The following is a 12575-nucleotide window of genomic DNA, read 5'->3' on the forward strand; positions in this document are numbered from 1 at the left end:
CTCTGCGAGTTGATACGCTGCTTGGTCGAGCACTTCTTCATTTTTGTAACTAGGCGTGGTGCGCATAATCAGAGCTTTTTGCAAATAGTTCACTCATGAAAGCACCAATAAAAGCACTTTGACAAAGAAGTCCAATACATTTTTTAATGCTTTAGAAACAAGAGGTCTTAAAAGCTACATTTGAGTACATAGTTTGCAGCCAAATTATATTGGTTATATGGTCAATCTTCATTTCTTTATAATGCATTTAATATTTTATTTTACAGAGCTTAAATCAAGACAATAAAGTTGTCCATGAATCTGAAATATGAGTTTACTGTTAATAATTCCTCCACAGCATTGCAGAGGTTGGTTTATGGCGTTTTGCCGTTTACACTCATTGTCCTCGTGCTTTTTCACAGTACATTTCAATTTCATGCCCACTGGCATTTCGGAGAATAATGCAACAAACAGTGTGTTGAAGATAAACACCTTTAATTGTGCTCGTAGCTCATATGCCATATGCGGAGGCTCATGCTACTGTGCCACTGCTTTAAACTGGCAAACCCAAGGTTTTGTCTTTGATTTAGTGTCTATATGCAAAATATAACCCAACACTCACCAGTGGTCATACACCCCACCCCCAAGTTAAGAGATGTTGTTGAATCATTTTTTTGTTGTTGTTTTTTTTTTGGAGTGGAACACCTTCTGTGATTTCAAAGAAATCATCGACGTTGGTATAAAGAGGGTATGCCATGAGGAAGTTCCGCAAGACAGCAGGATGGTGACAATAACTCGAAAAGATGACAGATGCTTGGTAAAGGACATATTTTACTTTCAACACTTATACATACACCCAACTATTATTCTCTGTTAATTGTATTTTTTTCTTCAGATTTTACCGTTTTTATTTGATACAAAATATTAAGTCTATTTATTCTTTATTTCCACAACAGGAAGCCAACTTCCAGAGTCTCAAGGAAGCACTTTCATTTGTGTCTCTTGTTGATGGCTACTTCAGACTAACCACAGACTCTAGCCACTACTTCTGTCAAAACATTGCCCCTCCAAGTGTTCTGGAGGGGATCAAAAACCATTGTCACGGCCCAATCACGTGAGTCATTTTGATGAATATTGAATCAAATACCACCATTAACATTCACTTGTTTGAGATATTTCCCTTATATCTTGTTTTATCAGATCAGAGTTTGCAGTCAACAAGTTGAAAAAGTCAGGATTTAAAGGCGGGACGTTCCTTCTCCGGCAGAGTCCCAGGAACTATGACAACTTCTTCCTCACTGTTTGTGTTCAGGTAAAGGTTCTTGTTGAAGCGACATAGAAAAATACTGATTTAGATTTTACTTAGAGGAGGTAATTTACTAGTTATGTCTGTGCATGTTTTTAGTACTTCATAGAACTGATGACAAAAGAAAGATGCCCTTTAACTATTCAGGATGTGACAAGCTTTGCACAATAACATTAATTGAATAAACAACAACTTGTGATTGCAAGTACCGTTTCTGGAAAACACAGGTCTCAGTTTGTTTCATAAACGTTCATCTCTATGCATATGACTTGTTTTTCTGAACAGAAATAAACTTGAGAGAAGTTTCTGCATACTCAAATGTCTGCAAAAGTAATTCTCATGTTCCCCTTCCCCGACTAAAAATTGTACAGATACTTTTGCATTCTTTCTAACAACCTCTTCATTGAAGAAGGTTTGATGTAACATTTATATTTCTGCAGACTTCACTTGGACTTGACTATAAAGACTGTCTCATAATTAAGAATGAGCGTTACAATCTTCCTGGAGTCCAAAAATCATTTACCAGCTTGAAAGAGCTCACCAGCCATTACCAACACAACAAGCTTCTACTGGCTGAAGTGCCCGTCAAGTTGGCCCGCTGCTGTCCACCCCAACACAAAGGTGTGTTTTCCAAGATATGATGAAATTACCAAATATACGCCACTACACACACACACACACGCACACACACACACACACACACACACACACACACACACACACACACACACACACACACACACACACACACACACACACACACAGGTTAACTTATGTCAAAGTCTTATGTACAACACCAAAACTAAATACAAAAATAATATTGAGATAACTTCATTCTCTAATAATTCTGTTAGACTTAACACTTCAACGTTTAGCTTGAACTGAGATATGTGCCTTCTGATTTCCAACCTTCACAGACTAGATAACAGTGAACATGTTTTCTGCCTTTCCAACAGAGCTCACTAATCTGATCATCATACGCCACAGCAGCTCTGTCGAAGCTCAAGGGTCTCCAACACCTCAAAGGAACAAATTCAGTCACATCCAATTTCACATGATCAAATATGAAGACCTGAAATGGGTGAGTGTGAAGACATGACTCCAACTGAAACAAGCCTGTTATTCTAGTACCACTAATATGAATATCAATACTAGTCTTCCACTTAATTGGCATCAACATTACTTTTACAACTGCGTTTTCCAGTTTTTCTACCGCACTATTACCACTGCTGCTCCAACAAGTCCAACCACCATAACAACTACTATTATGCGACAAATGCTGCTACTACTGCGACCACGCCGATGCGTTCGTCAAACTAATATGAAAGGTACTTCATGGTATTTATGATTGATGTATTTGTTAATGCAGTTTCTGCATGTGTTTTTTATTTTAGGATGAAAGCCTTGGACAGGGATCCTTCACTCGAAATTTCAAAGGCTACAAAACAGACATCCGTGATGGGGAGAAACACGTGACACCTGTGTTCCTGAAAGTTCTTGACGTCGTTCATAAAAACTGCTGGGAGGTGGGTTTCTTCCGATTAAAATACATTATTATTCACAACTATTTTGTGAATTACTCGTAGATATAACAAATTCCTTTTGACATAATACACATGCTGTTTTCTTTCGTTCTCGCAGTCATTCTTTGAAGCTGCCAGCTTGATGAGTCAAATTTCACACAAACACCTCCTCCTTGTCTATGGTGTTAGTGTTCATGGAGTCAAAAGTAAGTTCAAACCAAACTGCAGAACCCTCCACAGTATCCCTTTATTTGCCACAGTTCATTTTCTGTTTTCCTATCAGCTTCAAAAAGCTAATGTTCTTTATGTTTTCTGGATGTGTTAATGTTCCGTAAACAATGTAAAGGTATCGGTACAAAGTGAGAGTGAAATCCAATTGTTTTTGGTTAACTTTGGCTCAGTTAGAAAGCATTTTCAGGCTTTGTTCCTATTCTGTAAACAACAAAGAACAATAAATTAATAATTCTCTTCATGTCGAGCAAAAATAATAAACTTCAGAAGAAATCTTCATTTGTCTCTGACTCAGTTGCTTGTCTGTGGGTGAGCATTTCTTGCCCCGTGTTTAGTTTGAAGTACAGCTGTAGAAACAAACCTCACTGTGCCTTACAGACATCATGGTGCAGGAGTTTGTTGAGTACGGCGCCCTTGACCTTTACTTGAAGAGAAGGAGATCTGTGTCAGTGAGCTGGAAACTTGACGTCGCCAAACAGCTTGCGTCTGCCCTCAACTTTCTGGTAAGATAAATTCTCTAATTTAGGGTATTAATTAACACCAGATCTTACAAAAGTAATGACAATGCAGTTACATACAGTACGGTAAATGAGTCAACATCAACATGTAACTTTCTTGCAGGAAGAAAAGAACATTGTGCATGGAAATATTTGCGCCAAAAATCTGCTGCTGGCCAGAGAAGATGACCCGTCGCAGGGCAGTTCTCCTTTCATCAAGCTGAGTGACCCAGGCATCAGTGTCCCCATGCTGGGCAAGGACGGTAAATCAAGGAGGGCTTTCCAATCCCCCTGTAACCATGTCCGCCACCATCAGGTCTATTTGTAGTAAAAAATATTATAAGAGTAAGAAGAGAAAAGAGATATCTGATAAATGATGTTGTACATCAAGATTAATTCAGGAACCCTCAAATGAGAAATAAGATTTTATTACATAAAGAAAATGACTTTGTAAGTGTAACACATAAAAGATATGATACCTTGCCCTTGTGCATTATTCATGTTTGTGTGAATATGCATTTGCTTAGTGATCCTGGACAGGATCCCCTGGGTGGCCCCTGAACTGCTGGATGACCCGGACAACCTGACTCTGAATTGTGATAAGTGGAGCTTTGGTGCCACTGTGTGGGAAATCTTCAACAGTGGGAACACTCCTCTGCGAGGGTGGGACTTGGACAAGGTACTCCCACTTATTTCCTGATTAGTCAAAAAACTGGTCGGGTAACAGGTTGTCAAAGTACTGTCCATTAAATAAACTGCATGTGAGTCGAAGTGACTAGTACTAGCTCAGAAAAAGAAAACTATTGAAAGTGTGAAGTGCTTATAACCTGTGGGAAAGTTCTCAATAGCAAACATACAGTTTGCAATCTAAGCTTTTGGGCAAACAGACAAGTGAATGACGTGAGCTACTGACGTGTTTTTTGTAGAAGCAGCAGTTTTATGAGAGCTCCCAGCAGCTGCCTCCCTCCCAGTGGACGGAGCTCGCCGATCTTGTCAGTCAGTGTATGGACTACCAGGCAGACTTCAGACCCTCCTGTCGTAGTATCATCCGACAACTCAACAGTCTGATCACTTCAGGTAATCATGCGTATCATTACTTAGCTGATAATGAATATGGCCAGTATAAAAACCACATATTAACATGACAAATGTCAAGTTTTCTTTTCTTTAGTTCAGTTCAATAAAATACAGAAAATATAAATTGACCCAGAAGAAACTTTCAGTTTACATTGATCCTTGTGTTTTTGGGGAATGAAGCTATTCAATTACATAACAAAAACAGAAATATCACTTCTGCTTTCTTGTTTCATGGCAGACTATGTTATACTTCACGCTACTGAGCCCGTTGCAAAGAGCCCTGTGCGGAGAACCTCAGCCCTTGCTCAACAGGAGCAGACTTTGTTTGAGGAGAGACACCTTTGCTTCATCTCCTCTCTGGGGAAAGTAAGTCTATGCCGATTCGATGTAAGTGCCCGTTCAGAGTGGGCTAATTGCTAGGACCCCGGAGGACCGTACAGACCTGCTGCGGGCGACCACAGACTGTATATTAGAAGTGGACATCACCCATTGGTTCCTTGATCTATAATTAGATTATGCTGAGATAGCGCCACCAATTGGCCAAATGGCAACAAATTTGTCAGGGTCGCTCAGACAACATCTCTTCACATTTCCACCAAATGTTGCCTTGAGGTGATGTATTTTTTTGTAATACAGCATTTTAGTAAACCTTTGAGGGCCCGGCTCGCTCCAGAGATGTTCTGTACTCAATTTGGGGACAATTGCTCAAAATGTGTAGGAGGAGCAGAGAAAAAAAAACACATTTACAACATTTGAAATGGCGGAAAATCAATCTAGACTCAAATCGGCAGGATTTGTATGGTTAGATTTGTCTGGATTTGTTATTCTGAGCTTTACAGTTCCAGAGTTCCAGGTCAAAAAAGAAAGGTTGTAGTTATAGGACCACCTTCTGGCCAAATTGCACCAACTTTGACACTGCACGTCCTTGGGGTCCCTGCAATACGCAAAGTGTGAAGTAGATTGAATGAAAGGCGCTCAAGATATGCCAAGGACATACCCAGTGACAGAGAGACAGAGATTTCTTGCTGTACACTGAGATATCAGCTACAACTAAGTTACTCAAAACTTTTTCAGGGAAACTTTGGCACCGTTGAACTTTGCCGTTATGACCCACTGGGCGACAACACTGGTGAGCTGGTTGCTGTGAAAAAGCTGCAGCCCAACAAGAAGTCGACCCTGGAGGACTTCAAGAAGGAGGTCAACATCCTCAGCATTTTTGAGTGCGACTACATTGTCAAATACAAGGGAGTCTGCTACAGCACAGGTAATAAAAACACTCACTGCAAACATAGCACACAATGTACTAAAATAATCAACTTATGTCAAAGAAAACAATAGTTAGGTTGCTTAGATTTAAAATACCTATTTTTAATTTCATATATTCTGTTTGGAAAGTCAGTTTTTGATCCCTATTTAATAAATGTGTGAGCTCACATTTTGTAATAAAAGGAGACGCATTAGCCATAACACTGTGTCCTAACTGGATGTGAGTGTTCGACTATCGTGCCTAACATCGGATGCTCTCTCTCTACACTGAATCAGTTAAATATGCACTCATGTTACATCATGTAAACATACCTATCAGTTGTGTGCACAAGATCAGACTGGAGACTGAACTTATTAACATATTTTCTTCCTTCTCGTACTTTTAGAGTATACGCATCCTCTTCATGATCCAGGATTACATTTTAAATCAAAACCCTAAATTGACACAATCCAGAGTGGCTGATTAAAGGAATGAGAAGTGTCTGTCTTCTGGGTATGGAAGGCTGAATGATTTAAATGTTTAATGTTTGCCTTATCACAGGTCGCCTCAGTATGAGTTTGGTTATGGAGTACCTGCCGTACGGCAGCCTTATTGGCTATTTGGATAGTTACCGACATGTCAACACCAGGCGGATGCTGCTTTTTGCTTCTCAGATCTGTAAGGTAAGAGTCAGATATGAGCTCAACTCCTACAAAATGTAGAAGTAAGCTATGTTTCAATTGATTGTGATTAATCATTGGCTGACAAAATCTTGCAACTTTTACATTGATCATTCAAGTATTGTGACTTTGAGTCATTTTCTAAACATGTATGCAATCTAATGTTACTATTGCGAGAAAATGTGGGTGCCTCAATCGGCAAAAAAAAAGCGTTTGTTTTTGAATTCACACTTGTCCCTATAGTCCTAGTGTAAATGTATCCCTGTAGAAATGTAGGAATTTGACTGAATCCTGAAAGAACTGAAAATTGCTTTGGTAATTCCTTGAAAGAAATGTTCGATAAAGCAATCTGAACCACCTTTCATGCTTTACAAACATAACATTCAAACCAACAGTAAGGAGTTCAAGGGTCAAAGCGCTGCAGGATGAGCCGATACTATCTTGGGAATCCATTAATCAACTTAATTTTCACGACCTGTACCAAAGGTTTATTGCACAGCATGAAATAATAGGGAACACATTTATTTAATTTTCTTCTATTTTATTGTTTACATTTTTTTTACAGGGGATGGAGTACCTGCAGACGCTGCGTTATGTGCACCGAGACCTCGCAGCCAGAAATATCCTTGTGGCCAGCAAGTCGCTGGTGAAAATCGCTGATTTTGGGCTGACCAAGATTATTCCTTTTGACAAGGAGTACTACCGTGTCATGCAGCCTGGAGAGAGCCCCATTTTTTGGTAGCGTTCCTCAAATATTATTCAACTCAAAGTGTTAAAGCAGACTTTCTGCAGTTTGAGGGTTGTATGAAAGCCGGCTGTTTGTTGAATCAGAATCTGCAAAACGTGGCTAGCTGGTTCCCCGTTTCCAGTCTTTGCACTAAGCTAAGCGGCTACTCGCTGTAGCATTATATTTAAGTTTTCAGTTCCAGCAGGTCCACCTGACCCATACACTGCTCATTTAATGCAGGTACGCTCCAGAGTCCATCAACGAATCCATATTTTCCCACAAGTCAGATGTCTGGAGTTTTGGAGTCGTTCTTCACGAGCTTTTCTGCTACTGCGACACAAACTACAACCCAAAAAGAGTAAGAAGCTTCAATGTCGATACATTTATGCATGGGCAATATTTCAATTTTATAAAAAATAATCGTTTCATCAAATTGCAACATCATTGTGGTTTTTACCATTTTTAAATGTTTCCACATTTAAATGTTGTCACTGTTTTAGCTATGTATGCAGGAGATTGGACACTATGTGCAGAGTCCATCAATGCATCTGGAAACTATTCTGAAGAACAACTGGAGGTTGCCGGCTCCTCCAGACTGCCCTCCCAAGGTATGTTTCCCCTTGCCACTTTACTGCATTCTCATACCCCTATAACAAATATGCTGTATCATTATGATAATTTCACTGTAAATCACCATTGGTGAGTTGAACTATATACCACACAAATATCAATAGTTGTTTGCTCTGTCGATTATTACATTTTTTGTTTTTGTAACACCAGGTGTACAGTTTGATGCAGCAGTGCTGGGCGTATGACTTCGAGGAGCGACCATGTTTCTCCAGCTTGGGGAAGCAAATTGAAACTATCATGCAGGAAGAAAGAGAGAGCCCTAAAGGATAGCAAGGAGCCCTGTTGCACATCACAGATTCAAATGATTCAAATGAACAATTGAATTTACTGTCCAAATTGAAATTCAATTCACACAGGTCTCACACTCAGCAGTGGACAATATCAAGTTACGTTAGCATTTACATACTGACCTGTTAGTGACCAACATATAGGCCACTCCCTAAGACCAGTGGTGGAATTTAACCGCATTTACTCAAGTACTGTACTTCTGTACAAATTTGAGGTAGGGTACTTGTACTTAACTTTAGTATTTCCATGTCGTGCAACTTTATACTTCTACTCCACTACATCTCTGTAGTGTACTTACACATAACAATTCCTGTCCAGTGAAAACAAAAAAAGGTTGATTTTGAGTGTTTGTTATAAACTGAAGGATGAACTGTTCCTTTATGTGTTGAGAAAATTGTCATCGTGCATTTCTGCACAATGAGTACTTTTGATATTTTTTGTGAATATTGCTCACAATACATACATACTTTTACGTGAGTAAGGTTTTGAAAGCAGAACTTTTACTTACAGCGGAGTATTTTCACAGTACGGTATTAGTACTTTTACTTCAGTTAAGTATTTGACTACTTCTTCCATCACTGGTGTATTTTTACAGGCATTACCCATAATTCAAACACAGTATTTGAACATACTCACATAAGAGCATGTTATTTGGTTCATTTTTTATTTTCGGTATTCGACTAGTTTGGAGTGAGAATGTGGTGGCCTGGCAACAAAAGAGGATACCATAATTATCAAAGGCAGATCAAGAATATAAATAACATGAATGTAACTTCAGTTCTAAAAAATACATGTGGTACTTACGAACTAAACATGTATTGTTCAGAGCGACAACAATAAAACTCTCCCTAACCACATTTAAGGTCTTAATGCTAAACTGCCAGGCAGCTACTTATTGTCCTCAATCTGGAACATTTCATGTTTTCTTAGAGTTGAATATATTTCAATGTTCATAACACATGGTACTTCAAGTATAGAACAAAATCTTTACCGCCTCAACGCTGAAATTACTTTTCTACAGAATAAAGAATTATGAGATTATATTTGGGCAACATTTCAACAACAGTATTGACTAGAACTCGTTCCTCATGCATGAATTATATTATCATTAATGAACACTGTAGGATTTAGAAAATGCAATCTACACTTCACTGGGCACGGCAAAGCATGTATAAGACGTGTATGTATGACTTTTGTATGTGTCTAAAGGGGTCTAACTTCTAAAGTGTTACAGAAACTGAAAACAGTTTTAAGGCTTTGCTTTGTATTTCTTCAATGAAAAAGTATTGAAAACAAAAATGCTTTTTGCATCTAATTTTACATTTTTGCATTCATACTGTGATATTTTTAGTGTCACTGAATTATTTTTATTATTTTGTAGTCTTATTTACATCCTTTACTATGTTTAAAATTAAGCAATTTTGTCGGAAGAAGCTTTTGTAAATGTTTATTGAAAACACACTCCAGTTCTCCGTAATCCCCTAAACACTGATGCGTCTAAATTAAATGGCTGAAAAACAAAAGATGAATGAATAAATTGTGTTAATATGTTGTGTGGCTCTAGAAATGGTCTTATTGGTCGATCTGCCACTTTGGTCCAAACTGAAAATTCTAAATTATTGGATAGATTGCCATGACATTTGGTACACATATCTATCTTCCCCAAAGGATGATGACTTTCGGCACCCTCTGACTTTTCCACTTGAGCCACCACAAGGTTCACATTTGTAGTTTTGAGAGAAATATCTCTGCAACTATTAAGTGGGTGGTAATGGAATTTGTTGTAGAGGTTTATACTCCCATCACGATGAATTGTGACAATTTTGATGATCCCCTGACTTTCCATTTAAACATATCACCAGGTCCAAATTTGTTGCCAAAACAGAACGTCTCATTTGTTGCCTAACATAACTTAACTGCACATAGTTATTTTAAACCCCAAAATGTTTTTACTTAACCTAACTAAGAGATTTTGTTGCCTTAACCTTGATTCTTTTTGTAGTGTAATGTGTTCCTGACTGGCGAAAAAAGTTGCATTGAGCAACACGAAAAAACTTGACAACTCATTCAATCAGCACAAAACCAATTGATACAATTTTGTGATTAGGTTGGACTGTTTGTTTTTTTTGCAGAGGGAGTATGTGTATTTCCAAGGTCTAGTTTTGCTTTGTTTAATTTAAGAGAGCCATTGTCCCATTTTCAGATTAATGTACGTTATGGATTTAAGGTTCTAAATGGAGGCAAAAACAAACCAGGAAAAAAGGGATTGCAATCACTTGTGCCATTTATTAAGCCAAATTATGTGAAGTTGATTGATGACAATTGCTATGGTTCAATGCAAATAAATATATAAAATACAACATCTTGCTCAAAAAATCCTACATTATCTTTAAATCATGCTAAATATTTGCACATTGAAGTACCATACATAATGTATGTATAATATAATAATTAGCTAAGTACATGTACTTCATCATTATCAAACAAATCTGATCAAAGATGATCCCTTAACCTTCATGTCAATACTGAAACACACGCTGTGACCCAATCAGTCTACAAATGCAGCCTCCGAAGGATGCGGCTGCTGGATTGGGACACAGCTACTGTATTACCCAACGTTACGACATTACTCCAGCCTGTGGACCTACAACCAAAGCTAGTCGCATTAGCAGAGCGCTAACGTTAACGGGAAAAACAATCTGCTAAATCAACAGTAAAATAAATTAACATAAAATGGCAAAACATACAGCTCCAAGTTTGAAGTGGCGTCACAGACAGTCGGTACAGGCTTTTAAATGAGTTTTAGTTTAGGTTTAGGGTGTGAAGGGTTTGAATGTTGAGAAAGAGTTTTCCTGTTGTTGTGAGGACATTTCAGTCGTATGGCTGCTTTCCCTCCCTGCAGGTATTGGAGGCGGGCGTGGGGCGTCAGCAGATTGGAAACACCTGATCTCATTAGCAACACTGGCAACACATGGGCCCTGTGTGCCAGTGCACTCTTTTAAAAACCCTCTTTGCGGTGAGCTGGCCCCCGCTCTCCTCCCTGAGACACCCATGTGGTTTTTGGTTGACATTAGGGTTTGGTTCGACACTAAAAATGCTTCCTGTAGTTAGACTCTACCACCTCCAATATACTCACTAAATCTGTTACTCTGTCCCCTTTTTCATTTTCAATCTCCTTAATGTAATTACTTCCCTGCTTGCTCCCGGACTGAGAATAAAACGTAGTGCATTTTTCCCCAGCTACTGCATACTATCGCTCCCACACATTTTCCCTTTTCGTAGTCCTCCAATTCAGGTTGAAGCTCTCTCGTGCTCAGGGACGTTTTCTATTTTTTCCGCTTCCCACTTTAATTTCGCATTAGTCATTTTTTCTCTCTTCCATTTTGTAATGGTTAATTTCTACTTAGTATATATTTCTACTTACCGGTAGTATATTGTGTAAATTAATTAGTGCTTGTACTTTTGCTCTGAACTCAGTAGAAGTGCACTGTGTTAGCGTACGTGCTCAAATGTATCTTGCTGTTCATCCAAGCAGTTTGATACCAAATGTCTTTAGTCATTGGCCCCCACCCTTGCCCTCTTTCTGTATAGAAACACGTCCCCTGGACACGCACTTCTTCCTCGCTCAGACTGCTTGCACTCTTTGATGATTGAACCTTCTCCAACAGACAATAAATACTCCAGAGACAACTTCTGCTTTTCGATATTTTTTATTTCAGCACGAAGATTCACACAAAGCGGGATCAAATTTTCCACCACAATATTATCACCAAACTTATTAAACATTATAGCAGCATGTTCACATACTCCAATAAACTTATATTTTTGAAGCATCGAGTCTCGTGTACCACACATTAAAAGGCAAACTGACCGCCTTGGCGGTATCATAGGCTCCGGAACAGATCCACAAAACGGGTCCGGATCGGAGTCCATAGCGGGACGGATGTGGAACGGATAAGTGTCAAAGATCCAGACCAGATCCTACCCGTATCCGCTCATGAAGCAGCTTGTCCGCCAGGATCCGATTTGGACCTGTGCAATAAGCGGTTAATTTGCTTCTGATCCGATTTGGACCCGTTCATGAAGCGGTTCATTCAGCCAAGACTTGTTCCGGATCCCTTATTCAAAACTACACAAATACACAAAAGATTCCTTTCAGCAGCTCCCTGGGTTCTAATCAACTCTCCATCCTGACTATCTAATAAAATCTTAAGAGGTCATTACAGCCTATATATTGAATGGGTATTAATGGAAAAAAGAAATGTAACCATTAATAGTATCAAACAGTTTTTTTTTTTTTATGAAATGAAATCCATTTAAAATGATTTTAGAACATTTCATGTATAAAACATACAAGTTTAGGCTTTGTCAGTAGGGATGCTGACAGTGGC

At 38.8% G+C, this 12575-nt stretch overlaps 1 protein-coding gene across 1 annotated transcript; it reads left to right on the forward strand.

Moving 5' to 3' along the window:
- The first annotated feature begins 681 nt into the window (after positions 1-681).
- Positions 682-9735, forward strand: jak3 (Janus kinase 3 (a protein tyrosine kinase, leukocyte)). The gene is made up of 18 exons (XM_079266980.1): positions 682-796; positions 936-1093; positions 1180-1291; positions 1726-1906; positions 2242-2366; positions 2680-2811; positions 2927-3014; positions 3418-3542; positions 3661-3799; positions 4064-4215; positions 4463-4613; positions 4852-4979; positions 5688-5877; positions 6421-6542; positions 7105-7277; positions 7507-7624; positions 7767-7874; positions 8047-9735. The coding sequence occupies exons 1-18, from the start codon at positions 761-763 to the stop codon at positions 8164-8166; spliced, it is 2358 nt and encodes a 785-aa protein (XP_079123106.1). The 5' UTR covers positions 682-760; the 3' UTR covers positions 8167-9735.
- Positions 9736-12575: the final 2840 nt, after the last annotated feature.

Source organism: Melanostigma gelatinosum, assembly GCF_949748355.1.
Source record: "Melanostigma gelatinosum genome assembly, chromosome: 4".
Classification (NCBI taxonomy): domain Eukaryota; kingdom Metazoa; phylum Chordata; class Actinopteri; order Perciformes; family Zoarcidae; genus Melanostigma; species Melanostigma gelatinosum.

What these genes read in the sequence shown, in the direction of transcription:
- jak3 (XM_079266980.1), top strand. Translation starts at nt 761, where the DNA reads ATGGTGACAATAACTCGAAAAGATGACAGATGCTTG. An exon ending in AATATGAAGACCTGAAATGG is followed by an intron (nt 2,367 to 2,679) that starts GTGAGTGTGAAG and finishes TTTTTATTTTAG; the next exon opens with GATGAAAGCCTTGGACAGGG. An exon ending in TCATCTCCTCTCTGGGGAAA is followed by an intron (nt 4,980 to 5,687) that starts GTAAGTCTATGC and finishes AAACTTTTTCAG; the next exon opens with GGAAACTTTGGCACCGTTGA.